General features: G+C 40.7%; 2 protein-coding genes across 3 annotated transcripts; both read left to right on the plus strand.

The window, feature by feature from the left end:
* The first annotated feature begins 775 nt into the window (after positions 1-775).
* Positions 776-19,907, plus strand: pinx1 (PIN2 (TERF1) interacting telomerase inhibitor 1). Of its 2 annotated transcripts, none has more exons than XM_026318956.1 (7): positions 776-836; positions 1,508-1,617; positions 1,720-1,812; positions 2,366-2,447; positions 3,096-3,185; positions 6,967-7,049; positions 18,155-19,907. In XM_026318956.1, the coding sequence occupies exons 1-7, from the start codon at positions 818-820 to the stop codon at positions 18,824-18,826; spliced, it is 1,149 nt and encodes a 382-aa protein (XP_026174741.1). In that variant the 5' UTR covers positions 776-817; the 3' UTR covers positions 18,827-19,907. The 2 variants fall into 2 exon arrangements, with proteins under 2 accessions (XP_026174741.1, XP_026174740.1); XM_026318955.1 differs by lacking the exon at positions 776-836 and adding an exon at positions 842-968.
* Positions 19,908-23,389: 3,482 nt separating this feature from the next.
* sox7 (SRY-box transcription factor 7) lies at positions 23,390-26,308 on the plus strand. Its single transcript, XM_026319355.1, has 2 exons — positions 23,390-23,621; positions 24,555-26,308. Exons 1-2 carry the CDS (start codon positions 23,390-23,392, stop codon positions 25,547-25,549), a joined length of 1,227 nt encoding a protein of 408 aa, XP_026175140.1. The 3' UTR covers positions 25,550-26,308.
* Positions 26,309-27,888: the final 1,580 nt, after the last annotated feature.

Here is a 27,888-nt window from a genome sequence, read left to right on the forward strand (position 1 = left end):
GCATATGTGGTCTGAAAGAACTATGAAGTGCATGTTGAATGCAGCTGGCCCACCTCCGAAAATGAGCTGTTTACTTAGTGGTGGTTAAACTAACTGCCTTCATGTGCTGCTTGCAAGTTTCTGTTACAGTGGTTTTGTTAGGCTTGTAACAAAATGACAACTTCTCAGCCCACCTGCAGAGATGTCCTTGATCACTTGTAGTTGGGATTGTTCTGACAGTGGAGCTCTGCACTGAAAAAATGAAAATTATTATTATTATTTTCAGGCTTGAAATGTGCATGTGTCAGTGTTGACATTATGACATTTCTGTGTTGGCTGCACACAGGACCTACTGCAGCAAGTGCACATTATGCAATGATTTATTTGAGTTGGACTCATCATATTTTAGTTTTGGGTGGAGTTTAACTGATATTATATCACTGGCATTAGTGATCTGGCATATGCATATATTTGAACATTTTGTTTTAGTTTGCATTTTTAAAATATTAAACATTTGCATCACGTCCTCACATCATTGCCTGAATTTTGCTCTACTTATCATGTTTGCATTGTGTCCGTGTAGTTGGGGCACCCTCTGTTGGCGAAAAATAATCACTTACACTAATATAATTAACAACATCGAAAACATGTTTCAGTAATACATTAAATGAGGTGATTGCATTTATTTTGAGTGCACATAATTAATATTTCCATGAGAAAATGTTCACAATGAAAAACAGGCGTGGTCATATATATATATATATATATATATATATTGTCTTCAGGCATGTTCTGGGAACCCTTCTAAACAGACGTCACGCTGTGTGAGGCCCTCAGGATGTCCATGCTTGCTGAACGTACGTGTTTTTCAACTCGAATTTTTATGGTTATGTTTTCTTTCTTTCGTCGAAACAATTCGCGTTTTGTATGTTATGTTGAGGAAAAACATAGATGCCCACTGTCAGGAGATTTTCACCTGAAAATACTTGGTAATTATTCAGCCATGCCGGTAGCTAGCATTAGCATTCGCCACAGTAGTCGGCGTAAACACGTGTTGTGTTACCGGTGATTATTTGTTTTAGCTAAATGTGTCTTTATTAAAGGTTAAACGTTTTAATTAAAGTTGCATCTGGTGAGACACCGTTGTGTCTACGCCTGGTTTTGGAAGTTTGGATGGAAATGAATTTACATAAACGTATAAACCTCATGGGCCTGATGGTGTTTTCACATATTAACGTTATAGTCATTACATTGTACACTTAACGTTACAATCAGCATGATTTCTGATGGTTTACTAAGTCAAGTATTATGTTCAATGACTATGACTAAAAACTACTTAAATAATCATAATCATGACAGTGTGTATGGTGTATGATAGGGCTAAGTTTGATAATGGCTGTTACCTATTGCAGCACACAAACACATGATCTGTCTTGACTCTGCACACTATAATTAATCAGTTGTGTGCGCAAAGTGCAAGTAAGATTTGATGTTTGACTGTTATGCAATGTTGGTGCTCTTCTTACAGCCCGGAGGAAACAGAAATGGTCTGTTGACCCCAGGAACAGTGCTTGGAGTAATGACGACTCCAAATTTGGCCAGAAGATGCTGGAGCGAATGGGCTGGTCCAAGGGCAAGGTAAGTGCATAGACATAGATGTTCACTGGTTCGGTTCATTCGGCCGGTAAAAAGCTCCTGAATCATTGTTTTAATCATGCATTACCATTTGTTCACATTAAGGGCCTGGGGAAGAGTGAGCAAGGTGCCACCGACCACATCAAAGTCCAAGTCAAAAACAATGGCTATGGTCTTGGAGCCAATGCCAGCTGTGAGGTGAGCACAATCAATGCTAAGCATTTTACATTTTTATGTTTACTTGCATGACCATAATCAACATATGGGTAACATTTTACTGCAGGTACTATTGCATGAGAATATAAAATATGCATGAATAAGAAATATATAGCACAGATTCAAATATAGCAGTCCTGCAGGCTATTAATGTGCAATGGTCACTAAGATTTTTGACTGAATAAAATTCATAACAAAAACTTTTTTTCCCCCATGCCAAACTGCTGAAATTCACATTTATTTAAATTGCAGTCTTGCTACATAAAGCAAACAGAACTCGTTTTGCAGACTGGTTGCTCAATACATGATTAAAAAGCACCTTAGACATGCTTTTAAATCTTGTCAACCAAATTTCATGCAAATATTTGGCATTCTTTGTAACATTTTATTTTGGAGCTGCATTTTAAAGGAGCCAGAAGTTAGTAGCACACACATCCAAGGTCTGATCACTAACAGTGACCCATGCACGGTAGATGCAGTTATATAAAACACATAAATATATAAATGTGCTATCTGAAATCTGTTGTGTTCACAGGATAACTGGATTGCACACCAAGATGATTTCAATGAACTTCTTGCTCAGCTGAACAACTGCCATGGTCAAAACAGCAGCAACGGTATATACCTGCAGTGTTTATCTACAATTCACTGTTAACCACAGCAAATTCTATGGGGCAACGTCGGGTAGTACTGCAGTATTTTTTTTTTTTTTTTTTTTATTTTTTAAATTTGGGAGTGTGAAGTTGCTCTGTATGTGCTGGCCAAAGAATTACATTTTCATTTTTGTGGTTAAACATTTAAATACATGTATTTGTCAGTAATATACAAATGGTCCTATTGCTAAATAAGTGGTCACATATCACTGTTACCTCATTAGTTTAAAATATAAGCATTTTGATAAGTAGTGCTAACAGATAATGGTGCTCATAGATCTGTATGTATTATTTTCAATTGTAACTTGAGCAGTTTAACTCTTATCAAAATAGTAATGATTACATCAAAATACCTGCATGTGTAGCTTTTTCTGGTTGTTCGGTCTGTATGCTGAACCACAGAGGGTGCTATAGTCCTATATTTGGTAGAGAAAATGCCTGGATCACTGTCACATAATGACCATCTTCACTATCACTATCCCTGTGCCAGACAACAAAGCACAATATATGGGAGCTGGGAGTGATTTGGTGCAATGATACTAAACAGCATTTTAATTTTTTAATTATGTGTGACCTTGTTATAATTTCTTATATTTCCTTTATCATTTGTAGAGCCTGCAGCAGATGAGCAGAAAGGCTTTAGCTTGGAAGAGAAATCCAAGACCTCCAAAAAAAGGGTCCATTACACAAAGTTTACTAAAGGTGAGTTTGTCTTTTGGCAGCTGACTGTAGACAGAGCTTAAGGTTAAACATAACTTAAGAAGTTACCGAACATGCACAGAGATCATTCCAGTGATTATTTGTAAAACTCTTCCTGGATTATTCTGCATTAATCTCAACCAAAATGGATACTTCATTGCATAATAAATCTAAAATAAGTTTGAAGGTACTAGGAATTGATTTGAAGTCAGCATCGTTTGACTCTCACCCAGAGCTAAAGGTGCCTGTGACATCTTAGTTTTCTGCCTATATACACCCACACCTATATTATCTTCTTACATCGGCAGACAGACAGCCTTCTTTATCCCTCAGTGAGCACTTGGCTCAGACAACAGACGCTGATCAGAGCTCTGTGAGGCTGTGCTGGGTCAGTTGGTCCGGTCAGTGCTAGGGGAGGTTATTAATAACTCTTCCCTCTACTTTTATTACTCCTTTACACGTCAGGAAGTCAAGATTTGCTGGTCAAGGCCGGTACACTGATAGGCAAGAGAAGGAATTTTGTGTTCAGGATCACTAGAGACCAAAATGAATAACCACAAGCCCATATTTTACTGCTGAGTCGCTGTAATTGAGTGTGCAGCATAGTTTAAAGATTAGATACAATTTCTTAGTGAGATTCTTAAGCTGTGCATTAGTTATATTGTTTTTATTGTACTTTAAATTTGGAATATGTAATTATATTTCATTCATTTTTTTTTCTGCAAGTTCCCTTGAAAGGAAGTGGTGCAAGCTTATCAAAAATGAACATGTGAAAAAGTAATTCATCTTTAATTGTCATTTGATTGAGAACCACCTCATCATACACGGGAAAAGAAAATATCTCAACTTTTGCTTCACCTGGAAGAGCCTTTTATATTTTACATCATTCAATAGCAACTTCCTGTTTCCTGTTTGGGGCATCTGGCATGTCCATTTACTATCCCCCCAAAAACAACACCTCCCAGGGGCTGTGCGACCTATTAGATGACCCTGCCAGATAAAACATGGCCTCAGTCTCTCCCCCAGACCCTCTCACCCTGTTTTTGTGATCTTAATTTGGCAAGAGCCAGAAAAAGACCTGGTTGCTGACAGATGACCTGCACCAAGGCACACTTAAGGCATGATGCATTGACATTACGGATGTGATGATCTTGTTTTTCCCCTTTCCTCCAGATGTCATTTTTCTGCCCGTGCTCTATGTACGTTCTTACAATGTTTGACTAGTTATTTCTAAGGGCACATTTGTCTGCAATCCACCACCAACTGTTTGCCTTGACTCTAAACTTGGGCCTTTTTCATCGCCTTTGCATTAAGATGTACTTCTACTCCACCTTATAAAGACTGATTCCACAAGACTAAGTACTAATCCATTTGAAGAGATCCCATTTATTATTACCGTGGCTGTTTATATATGTCAGGGACACTGAAGAACAGGTAACACCTGACACTACTGCAGTTTAAGTCTAGACTTTCTTGCTCTTTTTCATTTTTTTCTGAGGGGCAACAGATTGGAGGCAATGTGTTCACTCAATCTATGCAGTGGAACTGTCAATTAAACCGTCTTTGGCAACACAACACCACTTTAATTCGTGTCTTCTCAAAGATACCGCAAATGTTGTCATGCAACAGGAGGGACGCTGGCACTACTCGTTTGTCCATAGATGACTCGAAACTTGAGAGTCCAGTTCTCCACCTGCCTAAAGTAATCTCTCAGACACAAGCACTCAGTGCACTTTGACTGTGAAAATGTCAATTCTGAGATGGTTGGTAATGTTTGCTACGAGCCACAGGAAGCCCTTCTTTGCCTATCATGTTTTTAATGGCCTCCTCCTGTTGATTGTTGCCTCAGTGTCCACTTTCTGGTCTGAATTGGCCAGGGCAACCAAAGGGTTACCTGGCAACATATAACCTGCTCCGCCTGTTTGCATGCTTCCACTGACTGCTCTGATGCCAGCTCCCCTCCCTGTGAAGTTGTTGCCAAGTTTAGGCTTGGTAATAGATTTAGCGTCGCTAAGCTTGTTACATGAGGGGTTGAAAAAGCCAGGTACTATTCTCATAGTTCTGGATGTGCAGAGGCAAAGGTCAACTATTGAATCTATTTTTAAATACCCATATTGAGTCAGATAAAAGTCCATCTAAAAGACTTAATAACAGTTTAGTTTATAACCAGTTTTGCACCTTAGAGACTAGTTACTTAAATATAACCCTTCTATACTAATTTGTTTATTCATTGATTGATTGCCCTTGATATTAAATTTGAAAATAAATCACATGGCTGGGAAAAAAAATAGTTGAGCCTACAGTAACATCAGAGAGTCGCACTAAACATCTCAGTTCCCCTCATTCTCTCACACTCCTGCTTTTTTATTGATATCCTGTTCATGTTGGCTCCCTCACTGCCAGCACTGAGGATTGATGGCCTTTGTTTGTGGGGAAAGGCACCAAAATCTCCACTGCTAAGGTCTGGGCCCCACAGCATAAACTAGTAACCCATTTTTAATTGCTGCCTCCATCTATCACCTGTCAGGGTTGGAAGGGCAGTTGATGCAGAATTTACCTACAGCTGGTAGCTTCATCGCAGCCTTGAGGCTTTTAAATGAAACAGATTTTTACATTTTAACAAGTATCTGTGAAGTTAGGGGTTTTGGACATGGCACTTCTATTTATTAATTATTTGATTATTATCTGATTTTTTTTTTTTTTTTTTTTTTTTTTTTTTTTTTTTTTTGAATGTGATTTTTCTATTTGTCAGTTAGAGCTGCAGTAATTTGTTATTCTGGTTTAGTCTGGTCTGACAAGTTATCTGTACTGGCAGTTGTCATTTCAGCTGTGACTATGGAGACCGGCACGTATTAAATGACACTGCATGTACCCATGCTCCAGCCTCTGAATGTTCATGGGACAAATAGGGTTAAGCTCCTTTTTATCAGAACGTTGTTTTTTGCACTTTCACCTGAAAGCCCGCACATTCTGACAGGGACTTCCTGGTCCAAACAGCAGAAAGGTCAGATTGGGCATAACTTTACGTCTGACCTATGTTCTCTAGATGACAAACATCACAGCCCCCCCCCTGCTCATTTACTTTATTTTTCAACATACTTTCTTGGTTTTGCTTCTTAGACCTGCATGTGCAGTGACTTTCAAAGCCAAGAGTAGAGGAGATAGAGGCTTAAAAGCAATAAATAACCAAATGTTATCAGAGGCCCACTGAAGGAAGAGGATGCAGCTGTACGAACAGGACCCGGGCTTGAGACAGGCGACTGTGTGCTCCAGGAGTCTTTGAGGCCCGGCTTGAAAATGGAACTCTAGAGGCGTGGTGTGGCAGACCTTGTCGTCAGTTTATTTTTCTTTGCCGTTTTATCCCTGGAGCAAAAAGCAAACCACGCAAACCTCCCCTTTCTTCACTCAGACACTACCTCTCCTTCATCCCTTGCACACACACAAATGCATTTATGCTTTCAACTGCACTGATTACCGGTTGCCTGGATAAAATGCAACCTGTGACATTGTCTGCATTCTGCATTTACAGATTATGTGGGTGTATGTGTATAAAAAAAGTGACAAGTTGTCTTTTGCTCACATTTTGGTGCACTCCTAAACCCTGTGCAGTATATATATTATATATATATATATAAATATATTAATGACTTTTGTTTTTGTTTGGCAGTTTCTCCTTTATTCTGTCCTGCTGTTGACATTAAATTTGTTTCTATGTACCAGATTAATAGAACTGAGTTTTAAAATACTGTTTTTTACAAAGTGCTTTTTTTTTTTCTTGTTGTAGGGAAGGACCTCTCCTCTCGTAGTGAAACAGACCTCAACTGTATCTTTGGAAAGAGAGCAAGATCTACCAAAGACCAGGAGCAGGTAAGCAACATTTAGCAGTACCCATAGTTAGCCGTAGGGTTGAATATAAGCAGTCATTTCAGTTTTATGCAACATACATGCGCAATATTCACCTGAAAAGCAAACAAAAAAAGGGACATGGACATGCAGAAAAAATTAAACAGCTACAACTGAGAGGTCATTCCTCCGATCTGTCTTCAACAGAGTCAAAGTCGAGTGTGGTGAGGAGATGGCATACCTCTGGCCAGGTGGCTTGAGCTTATTTGCCTTATCTGCCTCTATCTTGGTAATTAAAGATGACCGCTGTTGCTGATGCCTCCATTAGTCAGTGCAGCATCATGTAATCCTTCTGCTTCTACAGGGCCCAGTTCCTGTGAAGCCTGTGGCTCTAGATTAGCCATGTCACAGCATGAAGCTTTAAGACTGCCACCAGGGCACTGATGGCGGCAAGAGCACCTAAATCCAGTTAAAGGATTTCCACTCTTACCCACTACTCCTTTCCCTCCCACTCCTGCTTTTCACTATTTCTTCTCTACTTGGAGCGCTCACATCAGGTAGTTAGGTGTGCCAGTGGGCATTATTAAAGGCAAATCAAAATTGTGGCGAGTCGTGCAGAAATCTGAAGTGATGATGCTTGCAAAAAAAAGTTTTCCTTTTGCCCTCGATGTTGGTGTTTGGTCACTTCACAGGCCACTTGGACATATGGCGTTGCACTGTTTGCATGTAGCTTACAGGCTTAAGCAAGTGCAAGATACATCTTAATTCTAGCAACTTACTCTTGGCTTATATATAAAAGACAAAACTTACTAATTATTGTTTTGAGTTGCATACAATCTCTTCCATTTTGTATTTTTTTAATTAGAAATGTGCAGCCTTCGGATGTAAACATTATTCTTATTGTTAGAATTATATGATTTCTACTGTAGTGTACAATAGATTTGCTGGGACTACAACCGAGTCACACCACATCTTATCGCTCAGTTAGGAGGAACCTGAGTGAGGTGCATATTTAAATTCACAACAAAAAAAATAGAGACAGTTGTAACTGCATTTTTATATTTTCAGTGATGCTGCAACATAATTATGTAGGGCTGCATATTTCAGCGAGTAATCGGATGAAATAGACTTTTGCATATTGAAACAATAATTCTATTGTGTAATGCGTGACAGAATCAACAGGTTACCTTGAAATGACGTTACCTTGTGTCGGCTCCGCTGGGTGAGCCAGTCTGGTTCACAACCAGGTGCTTTCTGTTCAGATATTGAAGCATTGATGAAGTGCTGTTGTGGTTCACCAATTCTACTTTACAGTACACACATTGCACCGTGTTGTCATCTTTTTGAAGTTTCAAATGATCCCAAACTTTGGACATTTTCTGCCTTTTACGTACAGTTTCACTCTTTGCTATAGTGCCAACTTTTCAAACTGAAATGCATTGTGCAACAGTGATTATGGTCTGTGTGGAACAATGATCCCTATGCGGAACAGGTCCGATAACGCAAGTGATAGTAATTGAACGAATCCTTGAGGCAAAGAATTTGCTCATGTACACGAGATGTGAAACAGGCACACACAGAACCTCTATGTAATTTTTAATGAAGTAATAAAGTAAATTTATCTTTAGTGTCACATCTACTGTGATCTTACGCACTTCTAGAATAACAATGACGAGATTTTAGACTCCTAAACACAGAAAGGCTTCTTGCTGGCTTCCTCCGTTTATCTCAAGCATTTGGCTTGAAGAAATTGGCATCTTAAAATCCATACATTGTACAAGAAAAACCCTTCTGTTCCCCCACAGGTGCTGAGCCATAACATCACAATGGCTACTGCTCCCGAGCTGATTAACATTGGAAATGCAAGAAATACACACCATCATTTTCTCCCTAATCGTTTGGTTATGGGTTGTTATTTTTCAGCCAGGAGGGACACCATTGACCATATCGAAAACTGAACACAATTACAATGGCTTCCTGTGAGGCCTTGTGCTGAAGCCCAGCAACATCTGAGGTTGCTGCGAAGAGGTAAAGAGGTGTGATGGGGCAGTCGAGCTTTAGGCATTGTGCAGGTGCTGTGACTCTTGGCTTACCCTGATCTGTCTGCTGTTACTGTTAGAGCAGTAAATATGCTCTATGATATAAACACAAGCAGTAATCCTAATATTCCAAGTAGGTGTGTTCCTAAATAGTGACAGTATAAACATGGCTTTGCACAAGCTGCTACCAGTCACATCACATACATCTACATCCTGAAAAGGTGAGGCCAGACCAAATCTGGACCAGCTTCTCCAGAAGTCCCCCTGCCCCCACATGAATCCTCCAGCACTTCACCCACCACCCACGGCTGTCTCCCCAGCGTCCCTTCCAGCAGTCGCCCCCCCCCCCCCCCAACCCCCACTGCTTGGTTTTCCTTCCTCCACAGTGATGTGCTTCCTGCTCGCCTCTTATCGCTTGCTCGCAACGCTCCCTGAATCACAGACAGGCAGACACACGCGCACGCACACACTCAGCTGTCCCACATGCCTCTGTTCATCAAAGGCAGCACTGGATGTGTTGAAAAGTACATATGAGCAGATGGGGCAGATTATTACCCTCTACATGTTCTTCATATAATTTAGTGACGCAATCCACAGTCTTATCTATGCTTCACCTGAACTGTTTTTTGCCTTAAAATTTACTCAGGATAAAAGCATCTACATAATCTTGTTAGTTGTATTCAAGATTAACATTTATTTTTTTCACAGATTATTTTTTTGATTTTTAATGTGTGATAATTATTTAAATTTAAAATAAAGGAATCATCACTGAATAAAAAGAATGGAGGGAAAAAAAAACACTAATTGAAAGCAGCATGTAGTGGCTGTGCCAAATTACAAATAACACAAAAGCCATATATATATATATATATATATATATCTCATCTTAGTTTATCTTTGACTGAGTGACATTTAAATTTTGTCTAGTAATTGTTTTTAACACCTTGTTTTTTTCTTAATGACTTTGTCTTTATATAAGAGCTAAAAGATGATTGGATGACCACCATTCCACCCATTCATGTAGCCACCTCAACATGTAGCCTAAAGCCATTATTTATACCCCCCTGATCAGTGAGGGTTATCAGGCTGTAGTGGAGCACCTGTCCATCTACATGGTTTTCTGTTATCCATCACCCATCCCACGCTTACGAGCGCCCTCCATCTCCTGCCTCCTCTTGTGCCCCTCAACACAATTACTCACGGCATGACAAACGACAGGCTTTCTCTGCCGACATATCAAAAAGCCCCGGCCACTTCTAAATGAAGGCACTTTGGCAGCCCTGTGTTCCCTGTGCTTATCGGCGGTCGAGCAGTGCCCCTGGCCGTCCTGCATCCCTCCTCTCCTTCCTCCTGCTTCTCCACCACCCTCCACCACCACTCTCCGTGCCCTCCTCAGGGGGTTTAGTTAGGGGAGCCACATGGAGGGCCAGCCCGGCTTGATTTATCTCCCTTGCCCCACTGCCCGGCCACTCAGGCAAGCTGAAAGAGCCGACGAGGCTCCAGCGGGCCTCAGCTCGAAAGCCCGGCATTAGCTGAAATAAACCATCCTGCCGCCCAGTGAAAAATGTCCTCTGATTGGCTAATTAATCAGTCAAAGGGGAGCGACGCGGCTTGTGACTTGAGGGACCCAAGCGGGCGACCGCAGAGGGCCGGCTGATAAATAGACTCCCCGCCGATTCATATATCAACAAAAGTTAGTCATTTTTTAAAGCCACCAGCTCAGATGAAAGGTGGAAACAAGCCATAGTTTTATTTTTCCTCCTACATTTCGTTTTTTGTGTGGGTTTGTGTGTTTTAAAACAACAAAAAAAAGTTTCTTCTTTTTGCATTTTCTTGATTATACAGCTACGTTTAACAGAATTTTTTAATTTTTAATTTAGTATATTTTGAACATGATGTGACCATGTTTCAAATGATTATATTTATACTCTGACATAATTAAGTAAATAATCTTTCAGTATTTTTGTCCATATATTCTTACAGAAATTATTTTAGAAGAATCCTCAAAATAAGCTTCCTAAAACTGAAGTTACTGAATTTTCTTTAGTTCATTTTGTAATTAAATAGAAATGAATGCAACTAGTTAATCAGTAGTGTAAAACAGAACATTCAACTGTTTAAAGAATTACATTTTATGACAGTTATAACTATTTGACCATTAGAAAACATGAAAATTGTTATAGGATTGACCAGTTCATTAGCTCTGTACTCCCTAAATATGTCAGGAAAGAGAAATGGCAGAGTATAATTTGCTACAAACCTTGTTTTGACGTCTGAGCCCTCCAGTCAGACGGTCGGTATGGTGCACCCTGCTCTCGGGTCAACATGACCCCTGCGGCCTCTCACACTCCCACTCCTGCTCAGGCACAAAGGGCTGAGGATCAAGCCTCATCGGGTGGCACCTGTTGCAAGTTTTTTTTCTGCCCACGCGTCGTCCTCATGAAGGATCGCACGTCAGCGTGGCCCCCCCCCCCCCCCCCCCCCCCCCCCCCCCCCGATACCACCATCTTAAGGAATATGGGGCAGGGGTGACATGGGTTGGGGGCCGGAACGTTTGGCAGATGCGTCTGCAAGGCGCCAGGCAGCTAATGGGTGGAGGCCGGCAATGAAACTTTGCTGATAGCACAGTATCATTGTGATTTTGGTGGAAAGGTTGTATGCAGCTTAAAGACAGGACTTAACAGCTTGCTACTGAAGACCGTGAAGTGAAACAGTGTTGACTTTTCACTGTATTTAAATGATCAGGGTAGTTCTTGCTTAAATGTCACTGTGTCTGTAGTTAGTGTTGTAGTAAAATAACAGACATTTTTGTTTTTCACTGCATGCAAGGCACATTAAGTGTTGTGTGTATAAGGTGTTTTTCCTATGTGCTCCACAATAACAGCAAGCAAAGAATTGCAGTATATTTGACCGTATAAATAGAAATACCAGACCAAGGCAGAGATTTGTCTTTTGCCTCAGTTGTCCATCAGCTTGCAGCACTGATCTGTTGAAAGGGGAGGATGCCGGTGTAAACGTGTGTTGTTGCAGTGTCGTTGGAGCGGTTTGAATGGGCCACTTCAGACATGCAGGGTGCAGGGCTTATTGTGACGCTGAGGAGCTCTAATTCATTCTCAGATAACATCTAATTGCCCTGAGCAAAAACTCTCCTTTCTTGAGCTAGTTTGTTGACAGGCCCTTTTACTCCTACCGCCGAAAATATCAACAACCGCCAACTACCCCTCCTGCAAAGGCACACACACATACACATACCACACATTTACCACCTACCTCCCTGGCAGTTCTATGCACTGCTCCCTCCTGACCATGCCAGCTCGCTGACACTTGCAGATTAGCGCAGGACAAAAAAGAAAAAGAGGGCGTCCGTCTCTTAGTTACGGGCCTAAGCTGGAATACAAGGGGCCAGGGTAATTACCGCCTGGTGAAGCTAACCGCCCAAAGATTTCCAGCCCTCTTGGCTGTTTACAGCCACAGACTACAGTTTAATCACTGACTCTTTAATCTAATAAATCACAGCTGGGGAAAATAATCACTGAATCTTCCCACTATGGGTTATGGTGGGGAGAATCGTATGCTCTTGAGGACGGGGGGGGCTTTGTTGGCAGTCGTTTGCAGTGTAAAACAAGCGCAGAGCAGTCATGCTGCATGCATAATATTGTCTTCATTTGTTACTTATGATAAACGTTCTTGCATGGGGCACCTAGTGCAATTTTTCAAAACCATTTTTTTGTGTTAACTGCACACACAAAGTATTCCTTTAGAAAAACTATTGCTTTGTGGACTGTTCCATGTGTGGCATTTAATGTACTTATGGTAAATCATTTTGTTGTTTTTAGTTACTTAGTTACTTTGTGTAAACATTATTTCTGCAGAAAAGGAAGATGAATATTACTTCACCACTTGCTTAAAAATACCACTGGCCAGCTAAAGCTCTTGCTTATTTACTGGGGAATAAGGCATCCACCTGTTTTTCTGTCCGCCCACATCATGCTCATGAAGGATGGGCTGCTGGACCCGTGCACTCATGAGGGAGAGACAGCTGGCTAATCAGGGCCTGATCCATAGACCTTGAGTATCGCCAAATTTATTATTGTGGCAGGACAATGAGGGCACACTCATGCAATTACAGACCCAACCAATATTGGCTAGAAGTTATTGGAAAAAAAAAAACAAAAACAGGCAGTTTTTAAGAAAATAAATGAGCAACTGCAACTTTGTCAAATGCTAATTAAAATGTGAGCCAGAAAGTGACTTTTTGAAGAACTGATCAGTTCTGCCTAACTCTTCATGTTAACATAAGATAAACATAATTAAATTCAGGATTCAACTGATTTAATAACTGAATAAATCTAGAAGTTACGTTTATCATCTTTACTTCATTTTACATGTTTGACAAAGTAATGTACTTCATGCCTGGGTTAAGCATAAAAACCCTGCAGTTCTGCAGATAAAGTTAGGTGCCCTAGTTTATAAGCATTTTGTAAGAAACCAGATTCATTGACTTTATCTTTGTATTAGGGATTTGGGGCTCCCAGAGTGCCAGGAGGAGTAGATGCTACACAATTTTATTCACTTTGTGTCCATGATAATCTAGTCTATAGTAAGTTCTAATCAGGTTGTTTAATATGGAGCCATTTGGCACCTACTTGTTAGGTTTTAATTACAAAATCAAAAAAATATTTTAAAAGGCCACATTTAGACCAACGTGTAGAGAGTCCATAACATTAAAGTAAAATGATTTTAAAGGTTCAAGGGCTAAAAGTGACATCCCTTAAACTATTGATTCTGGGGTTTTATTCTCACTTTAGAAATAAGTACATAAAGTAGCTTTGTTTGCTCCATAAACATTTAAAATTTGTTCAGTAGTTTAATTCATTTCTTTGCTGATCATGTGTCCAAGAAGTTTCACATGCATCCTAGTGAACCTTTGCTGCCATCCCTCTGCTGGCTTGATTGACTCTCCTCCTGAATATGTTGGCCTCTGTATCTTGGCACCTTGGCACACATCTTACTGTTGGCCTTCCATTGGCTACATTAGCAGGGAGAGATAGAGCTGGAGTGTCTTGAAGAAGGTGGCCTGTTGAATATCTTCCCACCCTCTTCTTTTCTCTGGGACCCTCTGTGGGCCCTCCCTGTGTTCCCTGCCCAGCCCCAGCCCCCGCCAGGGGAGCGAGCGAAGCAGGAAAGGCCCGATATCCAGCCAGACCGCTCCTTTGCCGAAGGAGCCTTATCTCAGAACTGCACACAGTGCGCTGAGCGCATCCTTTTCCTGGGGTTCTGGGTCTGGGTTGAGAAGGAGGAGGAGGAGGAGGAGGAGTAGTAGAAGTAGAAGTAGACTGAATATAGGTGTGTTCTCTTGCCCTCCACTTGTCAACCCTGCTGTGTTCCAGCCTGGGACTGCTTTTTTTCAGTCATTCTTCTCTTGTTCCAGGAATTATGTAAAATGGTTTTATAAATTGGTTAAATCATATTTTGAGGTTTGTAGTTTCAAATCCATATAAGTACACAGAAAATAAGTTTTTCTCTTCAAAAAATAGTTGTATATATACTTTACAATAACACTTTGTGAATCACATCATCAGCTGTGCGACAAACTAAATCCTAAAATTCACATAATGGAAGTGATAGAAATGCATATTAAGTTGCATTTTAATTTGCCAAATTTCTTCAGTTTCAGTTCAGATTTGTGCTGCATTTGGATGGAAATCCAATTGTTGTCTTGTCTTGTGGTAGTTTTATTTGATATTCTGGGACAAATTTCAGAAAAAGATTATTAAGCAAAACTGTCTCTGCAAATTTTTTTTATCTTTTTTCATACTTTAACTTACTAATACTTTGCTTAATGAAAAAAAACTGAGCATGATCATATCCTGTTGATTTTAGTACTATCAGTTGCTTTTAAGTTCTATATTTTGTGCACTTGTGCATTATTACACTGTCATTGGGCTTCTGCAGCCTGTGAGGTATTGCCTCATGCCTACTGTATGTTCTTTGCCATGGCGCAAATGTTAAAATTGACTTGTAAAGTGGCTGATAATAACAGAGCAGAGAAAATAACACACCTGGAAACAGTGAAACAAGATCCCAGACCATGTAGTTTCTTAGTAACATGTTGCCCTCAGCATCTCACCAACAAAAATCTCCAGGGCTGCCAGTAATGTTGACTGGATCTGCAGTTTCATGTTTATACTGTACATGTGTGTCCAGCCTGTGTCAGCACAGCACTTTCCCCTTGCCAGATCGGACTCTAATGGAGATCCCTAGGCATTGAGGGTGAACCACATACCAAGTTTCAGCCACTTTTCCCTGATGAAGAAGATGTTTCTCTCAGTCACAGTCCTCTCTTTTCTCCCTCGCTCATTCACCCTCTGCCTCTCTTGAGAGTAATTTCACAGGCAGTTCTAAAGTGGCCCCCAGCCATCTTCCCAAATCCCAGTTACATGTTGTTTGGCGCTGTCAGCTCTAAGCCGCATCTTCACTCAGAGCAGAGAGGAAGCCATTGTGCGTTAACAGGGAGTATAGATTTTCTCTGGGAAGTTGGAAAGTTTTATTTAATAGTGCCTCACCTGCAGGGGCTTATTCCCCTTGTTAGAAGTTGGGGGTTTTTTAGTCGAGGTCTGAGCTGGTGGAAAACTTTGTTGTCCATTTGAACGTGTCCTGCTTTGTCATTTAGCCTCAGCCGTGCGCCTCGTGTGTGAGGTTTCTGAATCCTCCCTCTAGATGAGAACCACAACCATATTATGTAATATGGATCAGTTAGTCTCAGACATTTTCGTGTGTAATTTTTACCATAAAAACAGATTTTTTTTTTTTTTACCATATGAATCAGTATATCAGACTGCAAAAACAATGGTTGTTTCCCTTATGTAAATACATTGACTTTTAGTGGGTTGAGACAAATAGCTTGTAGGGTTTTTCAAAGGTCCCTGGTGGCTGGTTTAAGTAATCCTGAATTTGCTAAGAAACCAAATGAGCTAAAACCAGATGTAGGCTACCTTAAAGCCCTGGAGGAAATCAGTCTGTATTTCAGTGTCAATAGGACCCGCAAGGCTCTACATCCACATTGTTTATCTAAGCTTGTCCATCTTAACAGCATTGAGAGTAGTGTAATCTGATGTAAAGGTTCAAAGGCCAAACCACGAGGTGACTTGACAGTGCAGTGTTTTTCAATTTATCTGGAATTTGAAAAATGCTGTTCACTTCACCATCTCTGAGGTAATCCACACAGCAGCAGTATTGTTTAGTGTGATCCTCAGGAGGAGCCTCTGTATTCTTCTGGACAAATCATTATGCATTGAGTAGGCCATTAGGAAAATGAAGACAAATGGGTCACAGAGGTGAGGTGACAAATTGTTCATGCTGTAGAGTTTAAAATCTAGTCTGTTGTGCCCCACAGTTGTAAAGTCAGCCCTGTTTAATGTGTAGCCCAAAGGTCGGAGAAATGAGTTGGTGACCAGACTTGACTGGTGTCCACAGACCGGAAACAGTTTGACCAAAACAACTGAGCGTTGCTCTTTCCTCATTGTTCACCTTTACTCTCAGTGTAGGGATCACCTCCTGGCTGTCTGTCTGATCACTTTGATCCCAGCGTTTACTGCTGGTTTGTGTAATTGAAACCTCGTATCTGTAGTTTCCCCATTCATGTTTTTCCTTTGAAGCATTGTGTAATCAAATTGAATTGTTGATGATGCTAATAGTGCGACTGCTTTGGACGTCCATGTCCCTTTTGTAAAATGACTTTTCTCAATGTGTATCAGCTGTAACAAAGTGTTAGGAAATGATGTAAAGTCAGATGTGAAAGGTAAGGTGAAAAAAAGATGTGTATTAATGTACTTGCATATTAGTCTATGGCTGTGCACAAAATAGTTTTTGTACGTCCTCAGATCAAATATGAGACATGTAGTGTGTAATTGGTCTGAAACTACAGATCAAAAAGTCACAACTTAAAAAAAAAATTACAATTACTAAGTGAAATGTGACTGGACTAAGATGGCAGAAGAAAATATTAAAGACATGGAACAAAATCCAGTAAACTGTTTATGCAAGGCAAGTTTATTTGTATAGTACAATTCATGCACAGAGTAATTTAAAGTGCTTCACTGAAATGGGACAAGTTAAAAGTACATAGGCAAGAATTAGATTTAAACATAAAATATAGATTTTAAATAGAATAAAAAAAAATTTACTTAGCACTTAAATTAGAAAAGAATGAGTGCAGAAACACTTGTACAGCAGGTGTTTGCCTTCTTGGTACCAAGAAGGGCTTTAAACACATACGCAGTTTGCCTGTGATGTTTTTGACAGTCGAGTTGCATTTATCAATTTGTATTAATAATGAAGAAACAGTCATGTTATATTTGTATATGCATTGAGTTTTAACATTTTGAATTGTATTCTCAGATTAAAGACACTACACATTTTATACATGATTTGACTTAAGTTTGTAAAAGCCCAATTTGTGTAGAGCTTAATTTGTGCACACTCAGACTAATATACATGCATGTTTATAAGTCATACCACACATACCACATCTTTTTTGACAGCTATCTTATCCTGTATCAGAGAATATACTCTTATCTGTAAATATTTTTAGACCATGTGTATTAGAATTTCTATTTGTTGGTGTCACAATGGAAGCTGAAAATGGCTCATGTACAGTCAACACTTATGCCCTCTCCTCTATGTTTCTGTAAAACTGCCTTCACTGGATAGAAATATAGTTTTTATTCTGGTAGGAAACATCAGGTCTCAACTGCAGGTTAGTTTCCCAGTGAAGAGCCGACTGTACAAGGACACACAGCTGGATGTGTGGAATGATCTAACGTAGCAAGAAAAAAAGATAAATGTCAGATGTGTGACAGTCAGTGCTGCAAGGCTTATTTAAAGTTGATCCTTTAACGCCCATTGTTACATCAACATCCTATTTTAGGCTCTTTCACTCACTAAAATCTGGCTGGTTATTCTCTGCTTGTTGATTGATGATCACTTAAGCTTCTGGGAAAACCATTGTGTGTTGCCGGTGTCTGTCTAGATTCTCTAAATGCTGCATTAAAGCCCATGTCTATCTTCTCATCTGTGTTTTTGGTCTAGGAGAGCAGCAGCAGTGATTCTCAGGGTGATACAGAGGAGACTGTGACTCCTGCTACTCCTGGACAGGACCCATCATGCAAGACTGTGACGAGCACTCTCACTATGCAGGAGTATTTTACACAGCGAATGGCACAGTTGAAGGCACGGGGACAGGCCCAGAATCCAGCATCCTCAGTGGTAGAGACAGAGACAACATGTTCACCTGAAGAACACAGTCCCATCAACAGCAGCAGCGATAATACAGAAGTGACCAAAAAGAAAAGAAAAAAAAAGAATAAAAAGGATATGGATGAGGTGGAGGAAGTAAAAGAAAACAGTTCTGCACCTATTGAAGTTGAGGATGACAAGAAGCAAGAGTTGGAACATTCAAGGAAAAAGAAGAAAAAGAGGAAAATGATGGCAGACGAAGGAGCTACGATGGAGAATTGTAACCCCACCTCTGGTGTGGAGCAGAACAGCGAGGAGCTGCCTCCTTCCAAAAAGAAAAAGCTGAAAAAACACACTAAGGAAACTGGGCTCATACATGGACATGCTGAAGACCAAAGTGTAGACTCAAATTTTGTACAGAAAAAGAAGAAGAAACACAAAGAGAAGGTGGCCAGTATTGAAGAAGAGGACCAGGAGGATCTTGTAAAGAAGTCATCCAAAAAGAAGAAGAAACATCAACAGTAGAGGGGGGTTAGGATTAAGACGTCCTTCAGGTTTCAGAGGGACTTGGACCTTTCTGCCATGCTGGAGGCCCACCTGTAATGACTAGACATCCTTATGAGTTTATAAAAAGGTTTTATGTACAATCTAGTTACCTGTTCATGAGGAACACTGCTTCAGTAAGGAGAAAAGATCACGTTAAAGAATAAGGCTGATCGTTTTCCTTAATCAGTATTTTCAACACTGAAACCATTAATGAACTGCCTCTACTCAGTTAATGTCAGTCTTCAACCTGGATTATCTTCTTTGTCTGTAATATGTTCAAAAACAACTAAGAACACATCTGCAAGAAACACCACTGCAGTGGGGGGCATGTTTCTTTGGTGCCAGACATATGTTAAAAATGCTGCCACAAATGATCCAAACAGTTTTTACAGCGTCTGAAGTAAACATGAGAGCTCTATGTGTGCTCTCTGCTCTCTTTACAGTCTACTGGACTTTAAGGCAACATTTTTAACATATCATATGCTTTTTAACAAAGAAACACGTCAAACAGTGCAGTGTTGTTTCACCTGCTGTTTTATAATTCTTTTTGAACAACAGAGGAATGTGGCACAGACTAATAAGCTAATGCAGGTTGAAGACTGACAGATGTGAACTGTGAGTACAGGCAATTCCTTGTTGGTTTTAGGCTCTGTGTGCTGCGTGTTAAATACTGTTAGTATAGAAAATGATCGTTCTGATCTTTTAAAACCTTGAAGCTGAGCAGTAAAACCACAAACTTTGAATATGACATTGTTCTTGTATTTTACAGCATCTTTTTTGTTTGTCGCTGAGCTGGATGAGAATATGAAGCTGCAATCAGTTAGCTTGGTCTAAAGGTTTAAACTTACAGAATTAGTTTTTTGTTTGTTTTACCTGTTGTAGTTTCCCTAAAAGTAGGTATGGTGACTGATGCTAACAAATACAAGATATGGCTGTGTGAGGTAGCCTTTGGAGTGAACTGCATAGGACTATACAGCAGCCAACAAGTTGCCCTGAATATAATTCCTATGCATTTAGCTGTGATGGCTACACCAGGAAAAAACAGCAGGTTAAAAAAAAACAAAAAAAAAAACAGTTATCTTTGAGCTAAGCTAGTTTGCTATCAATTTCCTCACCCAGCTCTGAGCCAGAAACAACAAAACTATTTCTTTAACCTATTGGAATAACCTATTTCTGGATATATGACTGTGTCCTGTAAAGTTTAGTAGACATCCGAATTTGACAAACTATTTTAAACAATCCTCTTAAAAGAAATGAGATGAAACTGAGGTGCTACTCTATATAAAGTCTGTGATATGTCTGAGTTTCCTATGAGAGACTTTAGCCCAGCCTTTTGGAAATATCTTTGATGTTCTAACATTAATTACATATTTGTATTTATTTAAGCAACATCTCACAGCTGATTTTCTTGCTTTTTTAAATGATGGATATCTTCTAGAGAAATTAAATGTTTGATACTGCTAATTAAAGTACAGAAGAGGATGGGGTACTATAAAAATGCATTTAAAGTCTGACTTTCTCTGAATTATGAATTTAAGAGAAAAATCTGTGTTTAAGATCAGGACATTATTTTTTATTTAGTGGCCCTGACCCTCTTCTGCTTTAAAGTGACCTGAAGATTAGACAGGGTTTCAGAATCACTTTTACATGTGTAGTTTTTGCTGTCCTATGAATAGACCTCATTTCTCTCTCGACAATTTCATGAACTGTAACGAAACAAAATTCTGGTGCTGAATCATCTCTCTTCAAATAAAGTCAAATTGTTACACCTGGTTTGTTTCTTTTTCTGCTCTATAGATGAATGTAGATAGATGTAGAAAATGTAGGAGGGTGGTGAGGACAAATACTTGAGCTGAGAAGTGAGCACCATTACGTGACCTGATCAGCTGTAAAATTAACCTAAAGATGTTCCAGAAAAATTGAACTGCGAATCCAAACATACACTGGTTTCCTAATAGTCAAACTATCCACATATGATGTATAAAGTTACGAAACCTCTTCTTTGACTTGACAGACAACTCTTTAACAGGCCAGTCTGGTTCTGCAGTGATAGTGGGTAGCATGAGTCAAATGAGGAAAAGGGAAACTACAGCTGTCCAGTCTTACTTGTCAAAACACGGCGTTCCTCTTTGCTATTCTGGCTTTCTAAATTACAACAAAATTCAGTAACTGAAATTGCTTGATTAGCCTGTGACGGAAAATGGGCCTGACAGTTCCTGTAAACATCTCAGGTGTGAAGGTGCTATTGAGTAATCTCCAGCTAATAACAGTAGTGTGTGTTTTGATTTCCACTACAGTTATTGGTTAGGGATCGTTCAATTCGATTTATTAATTGAGCTGTTAGAAAAATTAACAGGAATCTATTATATAATTGTTTGGCTACTGCCATTCTCTGACAAGCCCATAATGCTGCTCACTTCCAGTTTGAAAATGACATCAAAACAATAGTCTTGGGGGCGTGTAACCGCAGGTTATGTATTTCACACTCACATTAGTAAACCCCAACACCCTCCACATTTTTAGCCCCTGACACGAAACACCCCAAATGGCTGGAGAAAGGAATAGCTAATCCCTTACCTGCTAATATCAGCTACATGCAAAGGCCTGGTGAAGTAGAACGTTTGCCATCGTACACTCCTCCATCATCTGATTATAGACCTCCTTCGAGTGAATACGCAGCCTGAAAAAACACACAACATATGTTAAGAGGTTTTCAGTCATTTGAAGCCCTAACAGAAAAAGTAAGCAAGGTTTAAATTTGGTTTAGCCTAATAATTATCTTAAATACAAACTCAAGCCTCCAGTAGCCACATGTCTTACATGCACTGAATAGGTGAACAACAGCAGGCTGATAGGGCTTCCACCCACACTATAAGTCATTTAAGTAACCCCCAAATCTGACATTACATGTGCTCAATTCCAAATTCCACATATGGTGTGAAGCATGCATTGTCTGACTGCACCTTACTCTCTCAATCACTTGGGTGCCTCCACGAGCTCACACTTGTTCTGTTACGCTGACTTTCACTGACTGCATTATCAACATGGTCCATGTCAGAGCAGCAAGGGGAAGTGCAGCCCTATATATCACTAATGTGCCTGCTCTATGCACAATCTGTGGCTTCAGGTGCCGTATCCTGTTCCTGTGGGGGGTAAGTCTCACACAAAGTTAGAGCTGACACTTCAGTTTGATGGGTGATGGAGGCACTGCTGGCTAAAGATGTGTATTCTAACTTAAGATCCATGTACACAGGAAGAAGAAAGTTGGAAATTCTTCCTATTTGCAGTCAGGCTACTCCCTCATCCATTAATACAAACTAAAAACACTATCTGACCTGTGATCAGAAGCTGTATTTATATATATATATATATATATATATATATATCTGTGTGTGTGTGTGTGGGTGTGCTTGCTCTGCCCTGTGTGTGACTGTGTGAGCTACTCCATGGCTGCAGCCCAAGAGTATCCTGTCAACAGGAACTCCTGGATTTGATATGCACCCACCTCATGGCTACAGAAGGAAACTGATTTGTTTGTAGTCTGAGTTCAATGGTTGTATCTCTCCTCTTCCTCACAGATTCTAGAAACTGATCTATGCTCTATGATTCCTGAGGGCATGAATATTAAGAGAGATTTGAATTGTAAAAAATATTATAAAAGCTATTATTTTATGCATCTTTCTCTAAAATTGGGATGACTGTGTTGTCATGTGCAGGAAAAGACCATGACACCCTGGCACGCTTTGGATTAGGTACAAATCTGAAAGCGTCACTTAACCGGTGCAGTTTGCTCTGTAATGTCGTTGACTATACTGCAGAACAGGTTAGATGAGGCTGTCAGGTGAGTTTTTCCTTGTTGACTATAGGAAAAAAACTGTTGTTGCCAAATCCATTTGTCATCACTTCACCAGTACATTAACACATACGCAAAAGAGAACTGGATTTTGTCTCATGCCTGTAAAAGATTTCTCTTTTCTTTTTTGACAAACTTTGGTTTCATGCGAATTTTACCCAATTGGCTCTTTTTAAAAACGATATAGAAAATGCTTAAAAAAAAAAAAAAAAAAAAAATCAAATCATGATATACTTTATGTTGACCGACCATTTACATTATCTCTCAGCCTAAAGAGTTGTTTTCTTGTGAGGCCAGTGTAAGTAGTTAGTAGTGTTGAAATGCGCCACTTTCTCTCTTCCCTTTCATGGGGTTCAACTTGCAATCAAGGAGGAGCCGAGAGTCCTCCGGGGTTTCTCCTGGAACCTGCTCCTCAAATATAAAGCGCTCCCCCCATCCAGCAGGAAAGACTGAATCATAACTGACGAGGAGGAGCCGCTGCCCTAGTACATCTGTGGTTTCTCCCAAAACCTGTACTGACATCTGACTGTACACTAGTGATAGTCTGCGTGCGGCACCGCGGGATTTTTTATGAAGCCGTTTCTATAGTTTTCCTTGAGGTTTTTTGATCAGCTGACAGCAGACTTTCAGAGAGAACACAACTTATTAAAGAGCGAGTGCGCAGCGCATCTGAACTTCGGAGCGCGCAGATGGCAGCCCTCATCAGCGCGTACTCGTCATGGCCAGAGTCCTTCGAGTGTCCTTCAGGAGACGGGGACGTGCCCGACGGACACGGCCCGCACAGGACTCCCGTGGACAAGGCTCCGGAGCCGCGGATCAGACGGCCCATGAACGCGTTCATGGTCTGGGCCAAAGATGAGCGCAAACGGCTGGCGGTCCAAAACCCAGACCTCCACAATGCCGAGCTCAGCAAAATGTTGGGTGAGCAGAAAGTTACCGTTTTTACTCATTATTATTATTATTATTATTATTGTTGTTATTATTGCAATATTTTAAACCCTCAACACGCTTCTAATTGGCACCAGGCCTCGGCTGTTTCACAAAACTTTTTAAAGTTATTCCCAATGCTGACAGAAAGTAACTGAAGATCTTAATTTTTTTAAAATGTTGTACAAAAGACAACAAAAAGTTGTTTAACTGCAGTCCGACACAGGTTAGAAGAAACTAAATTAAGCGCATAATTCCTACGGCGCATGGCCAAAATCCCCTCAGCGTAAAACCTGATGCCACCAAAGTGTAATATTGAGAGCGCAGCTATTGGAAAAAGGCGAGAACGTATCAGAGATTTTATCTGCTTCGATGAGGATCTAAATCTGGCAATCGGAAATCACCCCATGGCAGAACAGTAATACGTGTAAAATATGCCCCCGCAGCCTGTATGATCAATCAGTGTTCGTCTTAAAATGGGACACTGATACATTCGCAGTTCAGAACTACAAGGAAAAGCAGCAAAAGTTTTAATTCAGATTTTCTTTTTTTAAATTGTCAATCTGCAAAATAAAGACTACAAGGCCTTTTATAAAACAGTTTTTGAATATTAAATATATATTTTACGTAAAGTCTCCTTTAAGCTGCTATTTCTTTTATATAGTCTGGGAAACATACAATCCCTTCATTATTCAGATGAATTGAATCCTTTAATTTTCTATTAAATAAATAGGCCTACAACTGAAAAAAAAAAATTTTTTTTAAACATTTTTATAGATATAAGCTATAAAAATGGAGAAATATTATAATATTGTAGTCTATAGAGGTGACAATTTAAAGAATGAGGAACTTACATTCTAGTTTGATTAATTGCTATTTAGGATTTTTGGTTAAAACTAAAAATTCTTTGGACTCCTCTTCATGCAGGCAAGTCATGGAAGGCCCTGACGCCCACTCAGAAGAGGCCCTACGTGGAGGAAGCCGAGAGGCTTCGGGTGCAGCACATGCAGGACTACCCCAACTATAAGTATAGGCCTCGCAGGAAGAAACAGCTGAAACGCATCTGCAAACGCGTGGACCCTGGCTTCCTCCTAAGTGGGCTGGCTCCTGATCAGAACGCCCTGCCTGACCAGCGAGCCCTCTGTCACCCCCTCGACAAAGAAGATGGCAGCCCCAACGGCATCGGCAGTGGCTTTTCCACCCCTAGTCCTGCTTTGCCCAGCGTCAGAAGCTTCAGAGAACCCGCTGCTTCTAACAGCAGCTTTGACACCTATCCCTATGGCCTGCCCACTCCTCCTGAGATGTCCCCCCTGGATGCCATGGACCATGAGCACGTACCCCCCTCTTATTATTCAACATCTGGTAGCTCCTCTGTCTCCTGCTCTTCCTCAGCCTCATGTCCGGATGACCACCATCAGAATCAGACACACATGGGCAGCCCGCCTCCTTATCATACTGACTACACTCAGACCCAAATCCACTGTGGGGGCACACATATAGGTCACATCCCCCACATGTCCCAAAGTGCAGGCAGCGGAGGACTAATCCCTGGCCATCCACTGTCTTACTACAGTACCTCATCTTTCCCCCAGATTCACCACGGGCTCCATCAGGGCCACCTGGGTCAGCTGTCCCCCCCTCCAGAGACACAAGGCCACCTGGAGACTCTAGACCAGCTTAGCCAGGCTGAGCTTCTGGGCGAGGTGGACCGCAATGAGTTTGACCAGTACCTGAACTCCACTGGGGCTGGCTTCCACCCTGAGCAGGGCAGCAGCAGCATGACTATTACTGGACATGTCCAGGTGGCGTCGGCTGCCACCGCTTCTTCCACCGCGTGTCCCAGTAGCGCCACCGAAACCAGCCTCATTTCCGTGCTGGCAGATGCAACAGCAGCCTATTACAACAACTATGGCATCTCGTAAACTTAGCTACAGCACCCATTATACTTGTGACTGATCAGAGACACAACAGGGTTTAAAATGGGTGAAGAAATTTCGGATGATGTTGAACTTGGGTGTTGTTAAGGAAAAGAATTCTGTGATTTGTAATTTCAAAACTCCTTATTAGCATCTACTGCAACTTCATCCCACTATGATCAAAACCTGAACTGACTGCTGAGCAATACGATTGTCTGGAGCCGAAGACCGAACAAAAAGCAATTGGAGGAATATGAAGAAAGGTAGATGGACACCTCAGGGACGCAGACACAAAATACAATAGTATGTCACCTCCAGTTGTCATGAAATTTCTAAACCAGAAGAACAATCGCAACAGGCTTGTTGTCCGCTTGTAAATGTCACCAGTTACTGTTGACACCTAGGCATGTACAGATGCTTTTTAGAGGCTAATTTAAGTCCTTTGATGTTTTGCATAAATGCTAAATGTAATGCTATTATCTGCGCTTTCCATTCGAATATTTGTATTATATGTTGTCACTCTCATTAGTTTGGGAGTCTTACCTCAGTAGTTGTAATTGAATGAGGTTTTAGTTGGACATTTCTTATGCAATTTAACAAAACGGTGTATAATGAAGAAAAAAAAGCGTTTATACTTCTTCTCAAGTACTTAATAATATATAATCATATCCTCTTCAATGGAAAATAATAATGTAACTGCAACTGTATGCTGACTTAGGTTTGTGAAAGACAATAATTTAAAATAAAGGTCAATTTTTATACAAACGCAGCAGCTACTTGGATAAAGTGCCCACAGGCAACAAACCACAACAAAGCTGATTATTTCTGTTAAATCTAAGCAGGAGATTCCGAAAATGTTTGAAAGACATTAAAGATACTGTGCAGCAGCAGACAAAACTGATTTCTCTTCATGTACACAATTACTACAACTAGGTAACTAAAGAAAAACAAAAAATAAGACTCCTGCTTACTAGTTTTTGAACACAATTTTCTACAAAGACAAAAAAATGGCATTTGCTACTTGTCCACCTTTGAATTCTGTCTAGTTGTTGTGCTGTGAGTGGCCCATTCTGACACACGGTTTTTTCCACCCTCCATAACATCATCCTTCTCCATCGTCTCCTATTGCTTTCATTTCATCCCAGTTCAGAGGATTAGTGTAAAACAGGCACAGCCGCCGCCACCCGCCTGCATCTCAACGTCCTTTGTTTTCCTGGAGTCTTATTCTGGGTGCCATTCTTAGGCACTCAGGACCCCCCTTCCACCACCACCCCCTCACCCTGTGTTATATCTTGCTGATGCAGACCTTTCGTAATCTGTGCAAAATAAATAAAAAAATAAATCCTGGGGCCTCGTTGACTGTTTTATACCCTCCTCATTTTTCTCCTTTTTCCTCTCTCCTCTCCACTCCTCCCCTTCTCACCCTCTCTGTTGTCTTAAATTTTTCTTTTTCGATAAAAGGAATTTGAGGGGGTTTTTGACAAATCCTGGAGTCTGGCTGGTCTTCCTGCATTTTTTGGGAACGGTTGAGTCGTGCTTCTTGTAAAGAGGATGTAGCGGAGGAGCGGTGTTTCCTGACTGATAAGGGAAAAGCCTCTCTCTGTCAGGATGTTTGGGCCTGGCTGGGCCCTGCATTAAAGAGCCAGAGTGAGGGAAGGGAACCCGCTGTTCAGCGAGCAGGAGGAAACACTGCAGTGCTGATTAGCATCTTTCTTACTAGCGTCTTTACTTACCCACAGTTTTTCAGAAGAGGCTTTGTCAACCTGTCCTTGTTGTACCTCGACTACAGGCCCACCTTGAAGATTGACACAGTAACTGAAACCAGAAAACAACTAAAGTGAATACACAGTAGGTGTATAAAAAAAAGATCATTCTCTTTTTATACACCCCAACACTTGGTGTGAATGTGATTAAACTGACCACTTGACAACATCCATCATGTACCTGTGTTTGCAGCTGGCTGATACTGTGCTAATTGCTTTGGGGTTACATCAGAACCCTTAGCACCCACTGAGGTTCAAAACTCTGGAGGTGCTGTTTGAGGGCGGCTATATTTTGGATGTTGGAGCTGGACAGGTGGTGCCCCAGGCATGCAGGGTGAGAAAATAGTCTTGGGAACAGCATCAGGCCCAGAGTTGTCAGGGTCAGCCCAGGGTGCTGCTGCAGACCCCCTTGGTAAAGACGCCCAGCAATGTCTCAACACATCACATCCACCACCTCAGGGTAGGACTCTGTAACAGACAAGGACAAAGACTCAAGTGTCAACAAACATCATCACATTAGACTGCACACAGGAACCTCTAGCCAGCCAAGGTACCATATGCGATGATGATTTTTTTAAAATT

Source organism: Mastacembelus armatus, chromosome 24 (genome assembly GCF_900324485.2).
Source record: "Mastacembelus armatus chromosome 24, fMasArm1.2, whole genome shotgun sequence".
NCBI lineage: Eukaryota > Metazoa > Chordata > Actinopteri > Synbranchiformes > Mastacembelidae > Mastacembelus > Mastacembelus armatus.